Here is a 23016-nt window from a genome sequence, read left to right as displayed (position 1 = left end):
ACATGCTGCGGAGCGGCTGGGCCCATGAGCCATGGCCGCTGAGCCTGCACGTCCGGAGCCTGTGCTCCGCAACGGGAGAGACCACAACAGTGAGAGGCCCGTGTACCACAAAAACAAAACAAAACAAAACAAAACAAAATACATGTGATGGTGAAACATGATAAGCATTCTGTAGAAAAAATAAAAACTCAGGAACAAATGGGGATTATTACTTTGATGTTGTTTTAAAATTCTCATCAATGCATTAAAACCTGATTTAGAAATAGGAAATAACAAGTATTAAAAAGGAAGAGAGAAATTTATAATTTATAGATGATCTGACTATACAAAGAAACAGACCCTACTAGATTCAATAAGAGTTCTGTAAAATGCATAGATATAAAATAGATACCAGGAAATTAATGCTACTTAGAAAAGTTTGTGGTATTTTGCGGGGGGGGGGACAATATAAAAAAAGTTCAGAAGTCTATACATAACATTTGAAAACCTCAAAAATAAAATTCAAAACTAAGGGAAATTTAATTATAGTAAATAAGAACTCATTTAACAAGAACACAACCAAATGGATTTCAAAACAGTAAAAATTTCTTCATGATAAACAACCATATTGTTGACAAAAGATAAGTATAACTAAGTAATACATAGACAATGTTAACCAGCTAACTTCATTCCTAAAATGAAAATATAATAGTCAGGAATATTAAATTGCTCTGTTAAAACACAACAAAATCTGCCTTATTGCTAGTAGTCCACTAACTATAAAAACTGTAACATAAAAAGCTTTCATTGGAGGTTACTGTAACTGAATTGGCCATTGGTTATGTCCGTCTTTATCTATAGATGCACCTCTCCTGTGAACCCACAAACTTACTGTAATGCTAAGTTTCCCTCAACACCTATATATATTTGGGTATATGACAGAAAATACATGCTATTTCCTCTGAGTCTTCACTACAAGTCATAAACAAATAGCGACAGCTAAAATTCAAACTAAAACCTTCAAGTGTTGGCACAATAACACTCTAACCCCACACAATATGTTAGACAGTAGGACATGCTTACTTGTTCCTCAGCCACAAGCAAGGGATGTGTAGACTCTTCACCTACTGAAGGCAGGCGTGCACTTCCCACAGAAGGATGTCTGCTTGAAGGATGGGATGAAGCGTCTCCAAATGAGGGGTATCGGGGATATCCATTAGGTAAGTTCTGAGCAGCAAACCCTGGAGCTGAGTTTTTGTTTGTTTATTGGTTTAAGAAAGGATACAGGGGTAGGGCACAGAGAATAAAAATGAATGAGAATACAATCAGCACTGAGAGGTTTAAGGAAGGTGTTTCTGGCAAGACATATGAGAAACCAGAGCAAAACAGCATACCACCTCCACTCTAACTTTCCACTCACATTTTAAATAATATGAAACATTTAATGTTTTCATATTTAAAATATTTAAAATGTTTATAATTATAGCTAAGTTTTTTAAAACTCACAACCACTATACTTACGTTAGCCAATGGTAATTCCTAACAATTTATAGATTAAAAAACCATAATCTATAGTTTATAATAGAAGAAGGAAAATGGACACTTACTTGTAGGTGTTCGAGGTGTTCTGGGGACTTCCAATTCTGTCTGATGATTATTCCTTTCAACAACTGGCTCCTCCACTACATTTATACTATTATTCTGCATAATCTCTTGCAACATATTAAATAATTCTTCTGCACGAGCACACTTAAAGGCAAAGATTCCTACAAATACAAACCAGAAGAAAAAAATGGTCACTGCATCTTTAAAAAAGACACAGGAGCACCTGTCAAAGAACAAACTTGTAAAGTAAGCATTCCATGCACCAATAGCAAGAAAAGGCTTTAATATAAATGTCTGATAAATTAATTATATTCCCTGTTTCAAAACATAAACCCAAAAGTTCACAGAATAATTTTCATTTGTCCATGGGTGATGGCTCAAAATAAGGAAGACAAAAACAAGATTTGCAAACTTACTCTAGTCTGCTTTTTAACAGCAGGGGGAGCCCAACTTACCATTACCAAGGGAATTCCTTATCACTTGACAGGCCCTTGCTCTGTGGTTTACAATCATTACCTTGTTTAATTATTGGATTACCGGTGCCCTCTGATACAGAAGAAATTTGATGCATCAGAGGTCATGCAACTTGCCCAAGGACTTTCAAGAAGTAGGTAGCAAAAAATAAAAGTACGTTCTGTTTGACTCCAAAGTTTAGGTTCTTTTCCCAGAGTTACAACAGTAAAGACATAGAGGCAATTTACTGGGACTAATCATTTACTTACTGCAAATCTTAAATTTAATATAAGCCAAAATTCTGGACATAGAAAACATGCTTAATAAATGCTTGATAAATGAATACATAGTGTACTATGTCTCTTTTTTTTTCTTTTTTTTTTTTTTTGCAGTACGCGGGCCTCTCACTGCTGTGGCCTCTCCCGTTGCGGAGCACAGGCTCCGGACGCACAGGCTCAGCGGCCATGGCTCATGGGCCCAGCCGCTCCGCGGCATGTGGGATCTTCCCGGACTGGGGCACGAACCTGTGTCCCCTATATCGGCAGGCGGACTCTCAACCATTGTGCCACCAGGGAAGCCCGATGTCTCTTTTTTAAATAATCCACTTATTTGAGAATTTTTTTATTCTGGATAAAAGTAAAATATTAAACATTACATATAGAATAACTGAATTATAGAATGCTATTTCAAATATGATAATGTTTGGAGAAAAAAAAAAATAAAGGCTCTACCTACCTTGTCCAGTTTGACACCTTCGACCACTTTCAAAAGAAAAGAGATTCGAATCATAGCCATAGCGTCGGAGGCAGAGGTAGTGCCATTTTACCGAGTCACGTTTGCGAGTGTATAAAATCAGTTCCGTGTCTGTAAGTTCCATTATGCCAGAACCTAACTCATTCCCATCATCATCCACATTAATGACCTAAAAAATAAAGTTTAATTAGTGCTAACTTAATGCTCCCACTTGACAGTTATGCACATATTTCACTAATTTGTCAGGAAAATGTACTATTGCTTATTGGTTCAGTTATTCGTTCCTTTGTTAGTTCATTCAACAACCAATTGTGTGTTTAGGGCATGGATTATGTAGCAGTGTAATACCCAGTTCATATCCACAAAGAACTCACATTCCCACTGAGGAGATAAGATATACAAACACGAAAAACACCACAAAACTGTAAATGCTTAACTAACAAATGAGTGCAACAGAGGCTGCGAAATGCAGGAACTGTGGCGGAGGGTTGTTGGAGAAGCCTTCACATAAAAAGAGGAGGGACTTTAGCTGGGCCTTGGGTATAATTAAATTTAGACAGGAAATAAAGTTAAGAGGGAGAACTGGTGGGTCAGGAGTTAGGGGGCACATCCTGAAGATGCAGTGCTACAGCAGAGACAAAGAAGGTATGTTTCAGAGAGATCAGGACAGGACTGGCATTGAGTTCATGTAAGGGAAGGCTTTGCACTGCTCAGTTTCAGAAAATGGCCAGAGACTATAAAGAACAGATAACACTTAGGGAGAATTCACTATACCCCTGGGTTGGGCAAAATGCTTTACTTGTGTTTTTGTCATTTAATACTGATCCTAAACTGCAGGTAACAGTATTTTCTCCACTGCACACAAATCAACAAAGACTTAGTGATAATGTAACCTGCCAAAGGTAACAAAGCTATGAAGCAAGAGGGCTGTGACTTATACCTAGGTTTGTGTGATCCAGTGGCTATGATTTACAGCAGAATGAGGTCACAATATGAGAGATTAATGACTGTGGATGAGTAAGGAATAGAGCACTTAGCATCTAAGTAACAGAATACCAGTGAAGTTTTAGAATGATGAAGGAGGAAGATTAATTTGATGTCAACTGCAGGATGCATCACAGAGGTGACTGAAGATAGAGTTCAGTTATGAAATTGTCCAAGCATTAAACAATGACTGGGAGCTGGTGACAGGACTGAAGAGGCACCTACAAAGTGGCATTTTAAAGACAATATTATCAGTAGGTCATTTCAAAGAGGGCTGATGGGACCAAATCCAGGGGCTCTTATCACTGTGACCAAAGATTGAGTTCTTCAGAGGATATAACAGTCACTCATTAGTGCTATGTTTTCCTGATGGAGATACAAGATTTAGGCACTCATATCCATGATTGGTGATGTCGAAAGGTAAAAATAAACGTAAATGTCTTCCAAGTTAAAAAAAAAAAAGACAGTATTATCAGAATTGTGTGGCTCTAACTGGATATGGAAGACCAAAGGAAAAGGAAAAGAGGATTTCACACTGTCAGTAAGAAATGTTGTCATCATTTGTTAAAACAAGAAAAGGCAGAATGGACAAAAAAGGAAAATAAAAGGATCTGAATACAAAAGTGAGGAAATAATAAGACATGTTAATTAAGTGAAGTAAAAGAAGAGCATCCAGGTAGGCAGTGAGAGCTACATCTCAACCAGTTTTTACTGACCTTAAACTTGTTCCGATGGTTATCTGGGACAGTGTCTTTATCTGGACAGCTACAACAGCTACCCATGGCTTCTTCAGAAGACCATGTGAGCACTACATGAAAGATAATTTGCAAAAAATTATTAGATGTAAGATACAAAAGTCAAAAAACAGAAAAAGACACTAGAAATCATCTAACATAAGCCCTGCGTTATTTTGATGAGGAAAACTAAGCCTAAGGAAATAAATGGCTAGAGCTAGATTTCACACAACTAGCTGGAGAATTTTACTCAGCAACAAGAAGAATAATTCTGTGAGGGAGACTTCACAGAAATCTCAAATTTAATTTGCAAAGGTCTGCCTATTTTAAAATTATCTAAAAGAAACCAATTTAAGTTCTCACACATAACACTATTAAAATAAAGTCATTCATGGAATTAACCGTTTATGGCTTATTAGGAATTTCAGTCCCTCTTTATTAATAAATTTCCAAAAGGATGCTAGACTTCTGGCTTGGCAAGTATTTTGATTCATACCATGCATTGTAGTATTCTTTACGTATCCCAACAGACAAAATTGGTTAATAAGACACAAAAACAAATCTGGAATAGTTCATTAAGAGAGAAAGACAACTCAAAATTCAAGCTGTAACTTAACACAGAGAATACTGGCAAAACTGAAAGAGTGTGTCTATCTAATCCCTTCCCACAGAAGGTTAGAGATAAGTGGTTACAGTGACATTAAGTGTTGAAGAATACTGCAAGTGAACAAAGGAAAAATTCAAAACTTCACTTACAAACAAGAGAAAGAATGAGAATGGATGTGACAGTATTTGAAAAAAGGGGGAAAGAAGGAAGCATAAGAAGCTATTAAACATTAAAAACATAAATCTGATTAAAATTTGCCTAAAATTCTTCAGCAGATCTTCACTACCTTCAGGAAAAAATGCAAAGCTCATCAGTATGACACATGGTCCTTCACAATTTGGTCTCTGTCTACAAAGACAGTCTAACCTCTTCCCTCCTCTCTGCTTTGAGTCCTACCCAGCCATACTAAACAGTTTCCCCAGAGCATCTTGTTCTCTCACACCCTTCCATGCTGCTCCTTTCTCAAGATTCAACTTCAGAGTACAGTGCCTTCAGGAAGCCTTCTCTGACTCCCACCAACTGGGCAAGTTATATTCCTTGTGTACCCCCAAAGCACCCTGAGCTTCCCAGTATCACAGCATCTTTCACACTGTTTACTCAGTAAAAACTGTGATAGACTGTTTACCTATCTATCTACTTCCCTCCACTTTGAGCTCCTTCCCAGCAGGGATGGACTTTATTCATTCTTGCATTCCCTGTGCCTAACACAATACCTAGCACACAGGAGGTGCTCTAAGTCTCTTGTGAGCTGAACGAACTGCACTAAAGGAAGATAAAGAATGCTGGCAGGTGTAAGGATCAAGCAGATAAAAAAGGATACTAGTGTATAAACCAAAAGAAGTGATAAGTAAAATAGTAAAGTTAAATTAAGACTCATATTTGGTGGTGTCCTTGCACTGGTGAGAATGGCCATCATTAAAAAGCCTACAAATAATAAATGCTGAAGAGGGTGTGGAGAAAAGGGGACCCTATTACACTGTTGGGAACATAACTTGGCGCAGCCGCTATGGAAAACAGTATGGAAGTTCCTTAAAAAACTAAAAAGAGAATTGCCATAAGATCCAGCAATCCCACTCCTGGGCATATATCCAGAGAAAACTCTAATTTGAAAAGATACATGTACCCCAATGTTCATAGCAGCTCTATTTACAACAGCCAAGACATGGAAGCAACCTAAATGTCCACTGACAGATGAATGGATAAAGAAGATGTGGTATATATACACATACAATGGAATACTACTCAGCCGTAAAAAAGAATGAAATAATGGCATTTGCAGCAACATGGATGGACCTAGAGATTATCACACTAAATGAGGTAAGTCAGACAAAGAAAGATAAATACCACATGGTATCACTTATATGTGGAATCTAAAATATGATATAAATGAACTTATTTACAAAACAGAAACAGACTCACAGACATAGCATCAAACTTATGGTTACCAAAGGGGAAAAGGGGTAGGGGAGGGATAAATTAGGAGTTTGGGATTAGCAGATACACACTACTATAAACAGCATAGATAAACAACAAGGTTCTGCTGTTTAGCACAGGGAACTATATTCAATATCTTGTAATAAAACATAATGGAAAAGAATATGAAAAATTATATATATACACATATATAACTGAATCACTTTGCTGTACACCACAAACTAACACAACATTGTAAATCAACTATACTTCAATTAAAAACGTAAACAAATAAATTTATATAGGGAAAATGTGTGATGACATAAGGATAAATAAAATCTTGTTACATAAAAGAAAAACAAGATTCATATTTGGTGTCTTAATATGCCAGTTAAGTATCATGGTATAAAGATGACTAAGTCACAGGATGTACCTCTGAAGAGCCATGAATCTAAAGGGAAAGACAGAGATGTCAACAGATAATGCATTATGATAAACCTCATATCAGAATATAAGAAGAGTTCCGTGGGCACAGAGAAAGAAGCAACTAACTTTCTGGGTTAGGAAGGGCAGGAAGCACCATTTGAGCTGGTACTTTAAAAGGTGAGCAGAAACAGTGTGCTAGGCAAAAAACAGAAATAGGCACTTGAGACAAGATAAAAAATTAGGTGCAACGATAAAAGTCATGAAAGGTGGCAATGTATTCAGGAGAAAGTGAGGCATCTAGTACGACTAGAGTGCAGGGTAGGCTGTAACACAAGCATGAGACAAACCATAAAGCATCCTGAACAACAACCTAGGGATCTGGGACTCCAACTAACTTGAATGTCCCTGTAGTCAAATGGACATGACTCTATCATGGCACTTATCACATTCTACTGTAATGTTGACCTGTCTCACCACCCACTTCACTGTGATCTCCAAGAAGATAGGAACTGTGTCTTCTGAATTTTCTAAGGCAATAAGCATACTGTTTGACATAGCAGATATTCAATAAATGTTTAATTTTTAAAAATTAGTAAATGTTTAATAAATTAGAAGATGAGGAGGCCAAAAGAATATTTCAAAAAAAATTTTAAGGCAGACAGATAATTGATAGAAACAAAAAGTCTTCTTGAAATTACTTATCCAGCCTCACCACTGAATACAAAGAGCTAAATGGTTACTACAGTGTGGCTTTTGCCTGAAAAAATAATGCCTCAAGTAAATATTTTTCAACTATTTCTCAAAAGAAGTAGAAAAAGCATTCTTCCACTTGACACCTTCACAGGCGACCTGTTAAGGCAGCACCTCCGATTTTGTCAGGGATATATGAATGGTGGTACAACCTACCTGGGGGCTCCATTCACATTGAATGCTTCAGTTCAGTACAAAAATAGTTAATGAAAAGCCTACCATGTGACACAAAATCCTTGTATGCCACTCCAAAGAGAATGAATTTCATCCTACACAAGGTAAAAAGCCAATGAAGTATTTTAAGCAGGAAAGTGAGGTGGTCAGGAATTCATTTTAGATACCTCCATCTGCAGGGTAATTTTAAGTGGAAGTTTAGCTCAGAGGAAGGGAAGCCAGTGAGAGACTACTGAAAAATGGAATATGCCAAAGACTTAAAACCAGAGCAGCAATAGTAGGAATAAAGATGAAAATAATGAATTTTAAAAATACTTAGGAAGACAAGTCTGCAGCACTGAGTGTCTGGCTAGGTATACAGGAAGTAAGAGGCAGTTTTCAGGGCGGCAGATGAAGGGTGCTGGTTCCATTACTTGAAATAGGAAAAACTTTCTCAGGTCTTCGAGAGGAAGTGATGGTGGTTAGTTCAGTTTTAGACATGTTAAATTGAGATTCCAGAGAACTACCAAAGGAAGACTTGCAATAGAGAGGTAAGTACATCAGAATGGGTTTGAGGAAAGAGGTAAAATATTGGGACACACGGTATTTGAAACTGTAAAACAGAAGACCCTGATCAAGGACAGTATAAAGAGCAGTCTGCAGTTAAAATTCTGGGGAACACAAATGCGCAAATACTGGAGTAGAGAAAAACAAGTGAAGGAGAAGAGAAACAATCAGAATAGTACAAACTTAGAAAAGAAAGTGTCAAGAAGGAAGGTTCTATCCATAGTGGAGTGTTAGGTAGAGGCAGAAGCCATTCAGCAGTGAGCAAATGGAAGATAAGGAAGTAGTCCTCCAAAGAATAGAAAAGGCTCTTTCAAGAACACAGTTGGAAAGGAAAGCCTAAAGTGATAGGGTATGGTTGGACATGGTTTCAAAAGAAAATATGTTGCTTGAGTTACTTATTGTTTTAAGGTGACATAGATTTATGCAGGTTAGTAATCAGTATGTCAGTAAAGGTTAAAGAATATAGGAAAAAAACAAAGGACATAGACGGCTACAGGATGGATCAAGACGGAGCGGGGAGGCTAGAGAAGATGAGTTCCGGGGCCCAGATTAAGAAGTCTGCCCACAGAAGGAGTGCCTTGTCCTCTGACGAGAGAGAGCAGAAAATAAGGATGGGTGGAACACAGTAGAGAAGCAGAAATAGGTAACACCTATCATCCTAAATTTCTTTGGTAAAATAGAAGCCAAGTTTGCACAATGAAGGACTTGAGGATTATTCTCTGAGAAGCTACCCAAGAAAGGTAGCAGGATTATTAAGTAGGCTATGCTGAGACTTAGCAGAAGCTGGAGAGTAAGATTATGCTATTTTTCTAGCTGTACTCAGCAGTCCAGAGGGTAGACAGTTCAACTGACCCAGCGTCAGAAGGTAAAAAGACAAGGAAATTAAAGGATATTGGCAATATAGGGGTTTGAAGTAATGGGCCATCAGGTCTGGTCAGGAAAGAAGCAAGAAAGAAGAGGGCTGATGAAATGGGAGAAACGGAGGGAGGCAAAAAGGAACAGGAGGCCTCAGTAAGGCTGAAGAATAGGCTTAGTAGGAGTAAGACTGTGAAACAGCTGGGACTACAGGCAGTTGTAGTCAATCTTCCAGCACAGAAGGAGATTTTTAATGTGAAGTTTTCACCCACATCTCTGACTCCTCCTCCTGAAGCATGAATTCCCAGGCAGGGGGAAAGGCAAGACACTAGATAGTCTGCATTTATGACAATCAGATTAATACCTGGAGAGTGTCTGAGTTATGTAACACCCAATAATATGTACAAATACCTGTAAACACTTGATGAGAAACCACGTGATCTCATCATCTTACCCAGTCAAGTTTATAACTCAGCAAAAACACAAAAAGACGTACTATACTCCCTCAAGAAAGCCACATAGGAAAGTAATAAGGGTACATTCAAGAACAAAAGGTAGCTTCTGTTTGGGAAGATCAATATTGCAACAAGTGTGTTGGGTATTTTAAATTAGTAAACACTGTCATGTTTAATTAAAGCCAATTGTCCTAATTTTTGGGAAGTGGGAGGTGACAACATATAAGGAGGCAAAAAAAAACTGCATTCAAGAAAACACTATTAAAATCTCTAGTTTAAAAAATGTAATTGGTGCACTTAATGACTTTTTTAAAAGTAAACTTCAACTTACCTAGATCTGGCCATTAATAGTCTTAGCCTCTGCTGCAGCATCAGGAGTTTAATCATACTTCAAAACACCATGTTTTCTTTGTTTGCTGACTTAACCTACAATTAGCAAGAAAAAGTCAAGAATTTGTTATTTCTTTAAAAACAGTTTTCCTTATGAGACTTCTGGCAGCACTGTTAGTTCAGTTAATCTATTTAAACAAACTAAAAAGACTGAATTTTTCATTAAAATATATATAATTTATAAGATCTATTCTAAAAATTAATATAATGTGTACATGGTACCATCAATACAGCCTTTTCAAAAGAAAAGTAAAAATGCAGTAGCTTACATTTCATGATGTCTGGATATCAGGACCTTTAGAAGCCACTGATTTTAGCTTCTCCACTGCAGCTATGACATTAGACAACACACTTCTCTATATTTATCTCCACAGCCATAAAATGAAAGGTTAGACTAAACTACCTCCAAGGTTCCTTTCCAGCTCTAAAACCCCATTTTACCCAAGGGCAGGCTAATTCTCCATATCCAGTCACATCTCTTAAACCTCACTGTCCCTCTGCCGAAGAGTGGACTGTCTTTAGAATCCACCCTCTGTATCTTCTAATCCACAAGACACCCCCAGAATCAAATCAGAAGAGTCAGTCATGAGAAAACAGTATGAACTAGCATGCCATAGTCACAGAATAATGATATAAATTACAGCAATAAATTACAATCTAGAGTTTTAAGAGATTTCAATATACTTCTGAAAATTTTCTGGTTAATTTATTCACTTTCTACAACACAGAAAAAAATCAAATTCACTCAAGCACGAGCACTAGCATTTACTAAATAGCTATACTACAGTAGGCGTTATGTTAGGGGTTTTACAGAGTCTCATTTTATTTTATTTTTTAATGAAATGAATTTCTTTTATTGAGAAAAAAAGAGACAGTAATAAAAGCTGTATGAGTGGTGCCAACCAAAAAACTTAAGGAGTGCTCAGAAAGTCAGAGCAGTTTATTTATTTATTTTAGTTTAAAATTTTTTTTTTAATTCTTGAATTTTATTTTATTTTCTTGTACAGCAGGTTCTTATTAGTCATCAATTTTATACACATCAGGGGATACATGTCACTCCCAATCGCCCAATACATCCCACCACCACCCCCATCCCACCGCCACTTTCCCCCCTTGGTGTCCATACGTTTCTCTACATCTGTGTCTCTTTTTCTGCCCTGCAAACTGGTTCATCTGTACCATTTTTCTAGGATCCACATATATGAATTAATATACGATATTTTTCTCTTTCTGACTTACTTCACTCTGTATGACAGTCTTGAGATACATCCACGTCTCAACAAATGACCCAATTTCATTCCATTTTATGGCTCAGTAACATTCCATTGTATATATGTACAAAATCTTCTTTATCCATTCATCTGTTGATGGGCATTTATGTTGCTTCCATGAGCTGGCTATTGTAAATAGTGCTGCAATGAACATTGGCGTGCATGTGTCTTTTTTTTTTTTTTTTTTTTGCGGTATGCGGGCCTCTCACTGTCGTGGCCTCTCCCGTTGTGGAGCACAGGCTCCAGACGTGCAGGCCCTGCGGCCATGGCTCACCGGCCTAGCCGCTCCACAGCATGTGGGATCTTCCAGGACCGGAGCATGAACCCATGTCCCCTGCATCGGCAAGTGGACGCTCAACCACTGCGCCACCAGGGAAGCCCACATGTGTTGTTTTGAATTACGGTTTCCTCTGGGTATATGCCAAGTAGTGGGATTGCTGGGTCGTATGGTAGTTCTATTTTTAGTTTTTTAAGGAACCTCCACACTGTTCTCCATAGTGGCTGTATCAATTTACATTCCCACCAACAGTGCTAGAGGGTTCTCTTTTCTCCACACCCTCTCCAGCATTTGTTGTTTGTAGACTTTCTGATGTTGCCCATTCTAACTGGTGTGAGGTGATACCTCATTGTAGTTTTGATTTGCATTTCTCTAATAATTAGTGATGTTGAGCAGCTTTTCATGTGCTTCTTGGCCATCTGTATGTGTTCTTTGGAGAAATGTCTATTTAGGTCTTGTGCCCATTTTTGGATTCGGTTGTTTGTTTTTTTAATATTGAGCTGCATGAACTGTTAATATATTTTGGAGATTAATACTTTGTTGATTCGTTTGCAAATATTTTCTCCCATTCTGAGGGTTGTCTTTTCATCTTGTTTATGGTTTCCTTTGCTGTGCAAAACCTTTTAAGTTTCATTAGGTCCCATTTGTTTATTTTTGTTTTTATTTCCATTACTCTAGGAGGTGGATCAAATAAGATCTTGCTGTGATTTATGTCAAAGAGTGTTTTTCCTATGCTTTCCTGTAAGAGTTTTAGAGTGTCTGGTCTTACATTTAGGTCTCTAAAGCATTTTGAGTTTTTTTTGTGTGTGTATGGTGTTAGGGAGTGTTCTAATTTCATTCTTTTACATGTAGCTGTCCAGTTTTCCCAGCACCACTTATTGAAGAGACTGTCTTTTCTCCACTGTATATCCTTGCCTCCTTTGTCATAGATTAGTTGACCATAGGTGCGTGGGTTTATTTCTGGGCTTTCTATCTTGTTCCATTCATCTATGTTTCTGTTTTTGTGCCAGTACCATATTGTCTTGATTACTGTAGCTTTATAGTATAGTCTGAAGTCAGGTAGTCTGATTCCTCCAGCTCCGTTTCTTCCCCTCAAGATTGCTTTGGCTATTTGGGGTCTTTTGCGTCTCCATACAAATTTTAAGATTTTTTGTTCTAGTTCCATAAAACATGCCATTGGTAATTTGATAGGGATTGCATTCAATCTGTAGACTGCTTGGGTAGTATAGTCATTTTCCCACTATTGATTCTTCCAATCCAAGAACATGGTATATCTCTCCATCTGTTGGTATCATCTTTAATTACTTTCATCAGTGTCTTATAATTTTCTGCATACAGACCTTTGGTCTCCCTAGGTAGGTTTATTCCTAGGTATTTTATTCTTTTTGTTGCAATGGTAAATGGGAGTGTTTCCTTAATTTCTCTTTCAGATTCTTCATCATTAGTGTATAGGAATGCAAGAGATTTCTGTGCATTAATTTTGTATCCTGCAACTTTACCAAATTCATTGATTAGCTCTAGTAGTTTTCTGGTAGCATCTTTAGGATTCTCTATGTATAGTATCATGTCATCTGCAAACAGTGACAGTTTTACTTCTTCTTTTGCAATTTGTATTTCTTTTACTTCTTTTTCCTCTCTGATTGCCATGGCTAGGACTTCCAAAACTGTGTTGAATAACAGTGGCGAGATTGGACATCCTTGTCTTGTTCCTGATCTTAGAGGAAATGCTTTGTTTTTCACCATTGAGAATGATGTTTGCTGTGGGTTTGTCATATATGGCCTTCATTATGTTGAGGTAGGTTCCCTCTATGCCCACTTTCTGGAGAGTTTTTATCATAAATGGGTGTTGAATTTTGTCAAAAGCGTTTTCTGCATCTATTGAGATGATCATATGGTTTTTATTCTTCAATTTGTTAACATGCTGTATCACATTGATTGATTTGCATATATTGAAGAATCCTTGCATCCCTGGGATAAATCCCACTTGATCATGGTGTATGATCCTTTAAATGTTTTGTTGGATTCTGTTTGCTAGTATTTTGTTGAGGATTTTTGCATCTATATTCATCAGTGATATTGGTCTGCAATTTTCTTTTTTTGTAGTATCTTTGTCTGGTTTTGGTATCAGGGTGATGGTGGCCTCATAGAATGAGTTTGGGAGTGTTCCTTCCTCTGCAATTTTTTGGAAGAGTTTGAGAAGGATGGGTGTTAGCTCTTCTCTAAACGTTTGATAGAATTCACCTGTGATGCTATCTGGTCCTGGACTTTTGTTTGTTGGAAGATTTTTAATCACAGTTTCAATTTCATTACTTGTGATTTGTCTGTTCATGTTTTCTATTTCTTCCTGGTTCAGTCTTGGAAGGTTACACCTTTCTAAGAATATGTCCATTTCTTCCAGGTTGTCCATTTTATTGGCATAGAGTTGCTTGTAGTAGTCTCTTAGGATGCTTTGTATTTCTGTGGTGTCTGTTGTAACTTCTTTTTCATTTCTGATTGTATTGATTTGAGACCTCTACCTCTTTTGCTTGATGAGTCAGGCTAATAGTTTATCAATTTTGTTTATTTTCTCAAAGAACCAGCTTTTAGTTTTATTGATCTTTGCTACTGTTTTCTTTGCTTTTATGTCATTTATTTCTGCTCTCATCTTTATGATTTCTTTCCTCCTACTGACTTTGGGTTTTCTTTGTTCTTCTTTCTCTAGTTCCTGTAGGTGTAAGGTTACATTGTTTATTTGAGATTTTTCTTGTTCCTTGAGCTACGCTTGTATAGCTATAAACTTCCCTCTTAGAACTGCTTTTGCTGCATCCCATAGGTTTTGGATCATCGTGTTTTCATTGTCATTTGTCTCTGGGTATTTTTTGATTTCCTCTTTGATTTCTCCAGTGATCTACTGGTTATTTAGTAATGTATTGTTCGGCCTCCATGTGTTTGTGTTTTCTATGTTTTTTTCCCTGTAATTCATTTCTAAGCTCATAGCGTTGGCCAGAAAAGATGCTTGATATGATTTCAATTTTCTTAAATTTACTGAGGCTTGATTTGTGACCCAAGATGTGATCTATCCTGGAGAATGTTCCGTGCGCACTTGAGAAGAAAGTGTAATCTGCTGTTTTTGGATGCAATGTCCTATAAATATCAATTAAATCTGTCTAGTCTATTGTGTCATTTAAAGCTTGTGTTTCCTTATTTATTTTCATTTTGGATGATGTGTCCATTGGTGTAAGTGAGGTGTTAAAGTCTCCCACTATTACTGTGTTACTGTCGATTTCCTCTTTTACAGCTGTTAGCAGTTGCCTTATGTATTCAGGTGCTCCTATGTTGGGTGCATATATATTTATAATTGTTATATCTTCTTCTTGGATTGATCCCTTGATCATTATGTAGTGTCCATCCTTGTCTCTTGTAACATTCTTTATTTTAAGGTCTATTTTATCTGATATGACTATTGCTACTCCAGCTTTGATTTCCATTTGCATGGAATATGTTTTTCCATCCCCTCACTTTCAGTCTGAATGTGTCACTAGGTCTGAAGTGGGTCTCTTGTAGACAGCATATATATGGGTCATGTTTTTGTATCCATTCAGCAAGCCTGTGGCTTTTGGTTGGAGCATTTGATCCATTCACGTTTAAGGTAATTATCGATATGTATGTTCCTATGACCATTTTCTTAATTGTTCTGGGTTTGTTTTTGTAGGTCCTTTTCTTCTCTTGTGTTTCCCACTTAGAGAAGTTCCTTTAGCATTTGTTGTAGAGCTGGTTTGGTGGTGCTGAATTCTCTTAGCTTTTGCTTGTCTGTAAAGCTTTTGATTTCTCCATCGAATCTGAATGAGATCCTTGCTGGGTAGAGTACTCTTGGTTGTAGGTTCTTCCCTTTCATCATGCCACTCCCTTCGGCCTTGTAGAGTTTCTGCTGAGAAATCAGCTGTTAACCTTATGGGAGTTCCCTTGTATGTTATTTGTCATTTTTCCCTTGCTGCTTTCAATAATTTTTCTTTGTCTTTAATTTTTGCCAATTTGATTACTATGTGTCTAGGCGTGTTTATCCTTGGGTTTATCCTGTATGGGACTCTCTGTGCTTCCTGCACTTCGGTGGCTATTTCCTTTCCCATGTTAGGGAAGTTTTCGACTGTAATCTCTTCAAATATTTTCTTGGGTCCTTTCTCTCTCTCTTCTCCTTCTGGGACCCCTATAATGTGAATGTTGTTGCATTTAATGTTGTCCCAGAGGTCTCTTAGGCTGTCTTCATTTCTTTTCATTCTTTTTTCTTTATTCTGTTCCACAGCAGTGAATTCCACTATTCTGTCTTCCAGGTCACTTATCCGTTCTTCTGCCTCAGTTATTCTGCTATTGATTCCTTCTAGTGTAGTTTTCATTTCAGTTATTGTATTCTTCATCTGTTTGTTTGTTCTTTAATTCTTCTAGGTCTTTGTTAAACATTTCTTGCATCTTCTCGATCTTAGCCTCCATTGTTTTTCTGAGGTCCTGGATCATCTTCACTATCATTGTTCTGAATTCTTTTTCTGGAAGGTTGCCTATCTCCACTTCATTTAGTTGTTTTTCTGGGGTTTTATCTTGTTCCTTCATCTGGTACATAGCCCTCTGCCTTCATCTGGTACATAGTCCTCTGCCTTTTCATCTTGTCTCTTGTTCCATCTTGTCTCTTGGTTCTTGTTCCACAGGCTGCAGGATTGTAGTTCTTCTTGCTTCTGCTGTCTGACCTCCAAATAGTCTCATTTTAATCTATATATTAACTTGAGTTAACAAATATGACTGATACCCAAAATGAACATTTCCAAAACCATGAACCCACACACAAACAAAATTTTTCGTTCTGGACTTATAACCTGTATATAAAATCAGCGGTTCAGCCAGGTGTTTGCTTACACCCCTTGTGAGCTGATGCTACACCCCATATTAGGGTGGGCAGCAACCCACTGCCTTTTCCTTAGCACAGCTTTTTTTTTTCTCCAGAAGCATATATCATGCTTTGTCTCTGGCTTATAAAACTGTCCAGGTAATTCTACCATAAATCATTTCTCTTATGTGATGTTCGTGTAGCTCTCTCAAGAGATTTTAGCCAATTGACTAAGAAAAATCTCTCTTCCTCTTTTTATTTGTTCCTCTTGTAAGCATCCCACAACTCCTATCCTGAAATGAGTTTATTCATAGTAAATGTGATTAAGAGAAGTGAGAGTAATCCATCTATAATCCTATATCAAGGAAAAGCTTTGAAATGAAGTTAAACATACAAAAGAATCAGTGTGCCAATCTATAAAGCTCTTGAAAATATTAAAAATCCTGTTAGAAACTCTTTCTCACCTTCAGATCTTTTTTTTCTTTTTTCTAATTTTTAAAATTGTGGTAAAATACATATAAAATTTACCATCTTTTTTTTTTTTTTTTTTTTTTTTTTTTTTTTTTTGCGGTATGCAGGCCTCTCACTGTTGTGGCCTCTCCAGTTGCGGAGCACAGGCTCTGGATGCGCAGGCTCAGTGGCCATGGCTCACGGGCCCAGCCGCTCCGCGGCATGTGGGATCTTCCCGGACTGGGGCACGAACCCATGTCCCCTGCATCGGCAGGCAGACTCTCAACCACTGCACCACCAGGGAAGCCCAATCTTACCCATTTTTAAGCATACAGTTTAGTAGTGTTAAATATATTCAATATTGTGCAACCAATCTCAAGGACTTTTTCATTTTGCAGAAATGAAACTGTATACCCATTAAATAACAACTCATTTCCCCTCTGCCCAAATTCTGGCAACCACCATTCTACTTTCTGTTTTCATGAGTTTGACTATTCTAAATACCTCATATAACTGAGATTGTACACTATTTATCAGTTTGTGCCTGTCTTAACTCACTTAGCATAATGTCTTCACAGTTCATCCATGCTGTAACATGTGTCAGAATTCCTTTCCTTTTTAAGACTGAAAAATATTCCACTGAATATATACCAACACTTGCTAATCCATCCGTCTGTCAATGGACATTTATCTATGTTCTGGCTATTGGAATAATGCTGCTATGAACATGGATGAACAAATATCTCTCCGAGACCCTGCTTTCAATTATTTTGGATACATACCCAGAAGTGGTACTGCTGAATCATATGGTGGTTCTACTTTATTAATTTTTTGAGAAACTTCCATACTGTTTTCCACAGTATATCTTTTTTAGAGAAATGTCTATTCAAGTCCTTTGCCCATTTTTGAATCAGGCTGTCCTTTTGCTGTTGACTTTTAGCATAAGTTCTCTATATATTCTGGATATTAATCCGTTATCAAATATATGATTTGCAAATATTTTCTCCCATTCTGTGGTTGCCTCTTTCACTCTGTTGATAGTATCTTTTGAAGTAAAAAATTTTTTTTTCATTAAGTCCAATTTGTCTACTTTTGCTCTGATGCCTGTGCTTTTGGTGTCACATCCAAGAAAGCACTGCCAAATCCATGTTGTGAAGCTTTTGCCCTATGTTTTCTTCTAAGAATCTCACTGTTTTTTGTCTTATATTTAGGTCTTTGATCCAATTTGAGTTAATGTTTGTATATGGTGTTAGGTAAAGGTCCAAGTTAATCTTTTGCATGCAGATACTGAGTTGTCCCAGAAGCATTTGTTGAAGACTTGTTTCCCCACTGAATGGTCTTCGTACCCTTTTCAAAACTTATTTTACCACATATGTGAGGGTTTATTTCTGGGTTCTCTGTTCTATTCCACTGGTCTGTATGTCTGTATTTATGCCAGTACCACACTGTTTTGATTATGTGGCTTTGTTGTAAGTTTTGAAATCAAGAATTGTGAGTAATCCAGTTTTAAGACTGTTTTGCCTATCCAGGGTCCTGAGATTCCATATGAATTTCAGGATAGGTTTTCCTGTTTTTGAAAAAAACATCATTGGGATTTTGACAGGTATTGCAATGAATCTGTAAACCTCTTTGGATAGCACTGATATTTTAATAATATTGTATCTTCTAATCCATGAATATCAGATGTGTTTATTTATGTCTTCAATTTCTTCAGCAGTATTTTGCAGTTTTCATTGTATACGTTTTTTAATTCCTAAGTATTCTATTCCTTTTGATGCCACTGTAAAAGGAACTGTTTTTGTAATTTCCTTTTCAGATTGTTCATTGTGATGTACAGAAATGCAACTAACTTTTACATTTTGAGTTTGTATCCTGCTACTTAGTTGAATCCATTTATTAGTTCTGAAAGTATTTTTTCTGTGGAATCATTAGGGTTTCCCACATATAAGATCATCTTACCTGCAAACAGATTATTTTACTTCTTTCTTCTCAATTTGGATAACTTTTATTTCTTTTTCTTACCTAAGTGCTCTGGCTAGAACTTCCACTACCATGTTAAATAAAAGTCGTGAAAGTGGGCATCCTTGCCTTGTTCCTGATCTTAGGGGAAAAGCTTTCAGTCTTTTACTATTGAGAATGATGTCTGCTGTGGGTTTTTCATATATAGCTTTCATTATATTGAGGTGGTTTCCATCTATGCCTAGTTTTTTTTAATGCTTTTATCTTGAAAAGGTGTTGAACTTTGTCAAATGCTTTTTCTGCATCAATTGAGATGATTGTGTTTTTTTCCTTCATTCTGTTAATGTGGTGTATTACACTGATCAATTTTCATGTTGTACCATCCTTGCATTCGAAAAAGAAATCCCACTTTACCATGGTATATAATCCCCTTATTATGTGGATGAATTCAGTTTGCTAGCATTTTGTTGAAGATTTTGGAATCAATGTTTACAAGAGATATTGGTCTGTAGTTTTCTTTTCTTGTAATGTCTTTGTCTGACTTTGTTATCAGGGTAATGCTGGCCTCATAGAATGAATTAGGAAGTGTTCTCTCCTCTTCAATATTTTGGAAAAGTTTGACAGGGACTGATAGTAGTTCTTTAACTAGCAGAATTCACTGGTGAAGCCAGGTCTTTTCTTTTCCTTCTTTCTTTCTTTTTTTAAAAAATATTTATTTATTTATTTGGCTGTACTGCGTCTTAGCTGCAGCACATGGGATCTTTTAGTTATGGCATGTGGGATCTTTTTTAGTTGCGGCATGTGAACTCTTAGTTGTGACATGGAGACTCTTAGTTGCGGCATGTGGGATCCAGTTCCCTGACAAGGGATTGAACCCGGGCCCCCTGCATTGGGAGCGTGGAGTCTTAGCCACTGGACCACCAGTGAGGTCCCAAGCCAGGGCTTTCCTACTCAAGAGATTTTTTTATTACTGATTCAATCTCCTTACCTTATAGGTCTATTGTGATTTAGTCTTGGTAGGTTTTGTATTTCTAGGAATTTGTCCATTTCATCTAGGTTCTTCAATTTGTTGGCATACAATTGTTCATAGTACTCTCTTATAATCCTTTTTATTTCAGTAGACTTGATAGTGATGTCACCACTTTCACTTCTGATTTTAGTAATTTGAGTCTTTCCTCCTATTTTCTTAGTCTACCTAGCCAAAAATTTGTCAATTTTGTTGATGTTTTCAAAGAACAAACTTTTGGTTCACTGACTTTGTTTTTCTATTCTCTATTTCCTTTCTCTCTCCTTTAACCTTTATTATTTCCTTCCGCTAGCTTTGGTTTTAGTTTGTTTTTTTCTAGTTCCTTAAGTTATAAAGCTAGAGATCTTTCTTATTTTTTTAACATAAGCATTTATAACTACAAAAATCCCCTTAGAACTGCTTTCATTGTGTCCTATAAGTTTTGGCGTGCTGTGTTTTCATTTTCTTTGGTCTCTAAGTATTTTCTAATTTCCCTTGTGATTTCTTCTTTGATTGGTTGTTTAAAAGTATGTTGTTTACAGACTTACTAGAGAATGGACTTGAGGATATGGGGAGGGGGAAGGGTAAGCTGTGACAAAGTGAGAGAGTGGCATGGACATATATACACTACAAAATGTAAAACAGATAGCTAGTGGGAAGCAGCCGCATAGCATAGGGAGATCGGCTCGGTGCTTTGTGACCACCTAGAGGGGTGGGATAGGGAGGGTGGGAGGGAGGGAGACACAAGAGGGAAGAGATACGGGAACATATGTATAACTGATTCACTTTGTTATAAAGCAGAAACTAACACACCATTGTAAACCAATTATATACTCCAATAAAGATGTTAAAAAAAAAAGTATGTTGTTTAATTCCCACAGTTTTGTGAATTTTCCAGTTTTCCTTCTGTTGTTGATTTCTAACTTCATCCTCTTGTAGCTGGAGATGATACTTTGTATGCTATCTATCTTTTAAAATCTTTTGAGACTTAATTTGTGGCCTAACATATGTTCTATCCCAGAAAATGTTACAACAACATGAGCTTTTATACTAATAATTTTTTTCCTTTAAATGTATTAATCTTTTAAGTCATGTAGAAAATAAAAAATCATAAATCTTTGTTACAATAGTACTAGCTTTTATAATTCCCGCTGTATTTACCTTTATTGAGATCTTTATTTCTCCACACAACTTCTAGTTACTGTCTAGAGTCCTTTCGTTTCACCTTGCAGAACTCTCTTGCGCATTTCTTGCAGGGCAGGTCTAGTGGTAATGAACTCCCTCAGCTTTTGTTTACCTGGGGATGTCTTAATTTCTCACTTAACTTTTGAAGGACAGTTTTGCCAGATAACAGGATTCTTGATGGACAGACTTTTCTTCTTTTAGCACTTTGAATATAGCAGCCCACTGCCACCTGGCCTCTGAAGTTTCTGATGAGCAATATGCTAATAATCTTACTGAGAATCCCGTGTATGTGATGATTAGCTTTCTTCTTGCTGCTTTCAAGATTCCTGGTCTTTGTCTTTTGGAAGGTTGATTATAATGTGTCTTGCTCTATGTCTCTTTGACTTAATCTTACTTGGAGTGCAATGAGCTCCTTGGATGTTTATGTTCATGTTTTTCATCAAATTTGGGAAGTTTTAAACCATTATTTCTTCAAAAGTTCTCTCTGCTCCTTTCTCTCTCTCTCTTCTCTTTCTAGGACTCCCACAATATACAGCTTTCAATATGCTGAGGTGGTTCCATATTTTAGATTCCACATATAAGTGGTATCATATGGGATTTATCTTTCTCTTTTTGATTTACTTCACTTAGTATGATAATCTCTAGGTTCATCCACGATGCTGCAAATGGCATTATGTCATTCTTTTTTATGGCTCAGTAGTATGCCATTGTTTATATATACCACACCTTCTTTATCTATTCATCTGTCGATGGACATTTAGGTTGCTTATACATCTTGGTTATTGTAAATAGTGCTGCTCTGAACATTGGGGTTCATGTATCTTTTTGAATTAGAGTTTTCTCTGGATATACAGCCAGGAGTGAGATTGCTGGATCATATAAGGGTGCCCGTCTTTTAAATTTCCTGGAAGTCACTTTAGCAGGTGGGGGAGGGGCTTGCAACAATAGGGTATGTGCAACAACAATAGCTGCCCACCTCTTTGTCTGCACCTCTCTGACCAGAAGCAGCATCTCTGATCCAGGTACAGATCCTTGATATTTGGAGAAGAGGGTACTTTCTGCCTCCACTGGCTCCAAAAGCTGTGTGAGAGCTGCACAAAGGTGGCAGCAGAGAATGGCTGCAATTTTACATCTGAGCCTTTTCCTGACAGTTGCAAGTCTTCAACAGCTCCATAGTTCCAAAATAGTTACATCAGATTCTGCCACTGTATTTGTTATCTAGGTGGGGAGGCAGACTCCTGATGCCTCCTACTCCATCTTCCCAGAATCCTCTCCAGGCCTGTTTTTGGGGATCAGTATATATTCAGTTTCATTGTTTTAAATTACTTTATTAGCAGTGCCAGAGTGCTGTCACGTTTTTGCTTGCTTTTTACTGCTTTCAGTGCAAATATACACATATCAGTTATATCAGGAATTACAAGAATTTATGTGCCTTATTTAAAAGGATACTTTCTCTAAGAAAATACATTCTGAGTTCCAAACAACTGATATACCACAGCACTCCTGGAACGAACACAACCCAATGGACTGAGGATATCTTGTCTTGACTTTGGAACATGAAAGCCTCAGGTATCCACTTTGGTTTCTTCTGACTAGTGGAAGGCTTAGAACTGAAAGGTGATTGGGAGGTAGTGAGAGGGAAGAGGTAGTTATAGCCACTATATAGAGCTATAATCTTGTTCTAACATGGATGTTTTTCTATAAAACAGGTATATATATATATATATAAAATCAACTATGAGTTTACACTCAAGAGCAATACAATTTTACCAGGAAAATTACCAAAAGCTAAAAATTACAGTAAATACAGTCTACTAACACTCTATTTATTATAGCAAACTGATTTTAAAGCCCCTACTTTATACCAGACATAGATTCACTTGGATTATCTA

The 23016-nt window shown here is 37.1% G+C and overlaps 1 protein-coding gene and 1 non-coding gene across 14 annotated transcripts in view; one reads left to right on the top strand and one right to left on the bottom strand.

The window, feature by feature from the left end:
• FRS2 (fibroblast growth factor receptor substrate 2) overlaps positions 1 to 23016 on the bottom strand; it is a 78423-nt gene that overhangs the window by 5488 nt on the left and 49919 nt on the right. For 12 of the 13 annotated variants that reach the window (XM_049694992.1, XM_049694996.1, XM_049694995.1 and 9 more), the window contains 5 exons: positions 10066 to 10160; positions 4491 to 4582; positions 2773 to 2959; positions 1587 to 1745; positions 1063 to 1226 (listed from right to left, as the gene is read on the bottom strand). In XM_049694992.1, coding sequence (XP_049550949.1) covers positions 1063 to 1226; positions 1587 to 1745; positions 2773 to 2959; positions 4491 to 4556 — 576 coding nt within the window. In that variant the 5' untranslated portion in view covers positions 4557 to 4582; positions 10066 to 10160. Of the gene's footprint in view, positions 1 to 1062; positions 1227 to 1586; positions 1746 to 2772; positions 2960 to 4490; positions 4583 to 10065; positions 10161 to 11363; positions 22744 to 23016 lie in introns of those variants that run through there. The other variant, XM_049695000.1, reaches the window with a different exon arrangement.
• Positions 4031 to 4157, top strand: LOC117197511 (small nucleolar RNA SNORA25). Its single transcript, XR_004478161.1, has one exon. It is a non-coding gene; the product is annotated as a small nucleolar RNA SNORA25 (small nucleolar RNA).

Source organism: Orcinus orca, chromosome 11 (genome assembly GCF_937001465.1).
Source record: "Orcinus orca chromosome 11, mOrcOrc1.1, whole genome shotgun sequence".
Classification (NCBI taxonomy): Eukaryota; Metazoa; Chordata; class Mammalia; order Artiodactyla; family Delphinidae; genus Orcinus; species Orcinus orca.
The sequence above is the reverse complement of the archived record's forward strand: the minus strand, read 5'-3'. Positions and strand labels throughout refer to the sequence as shown.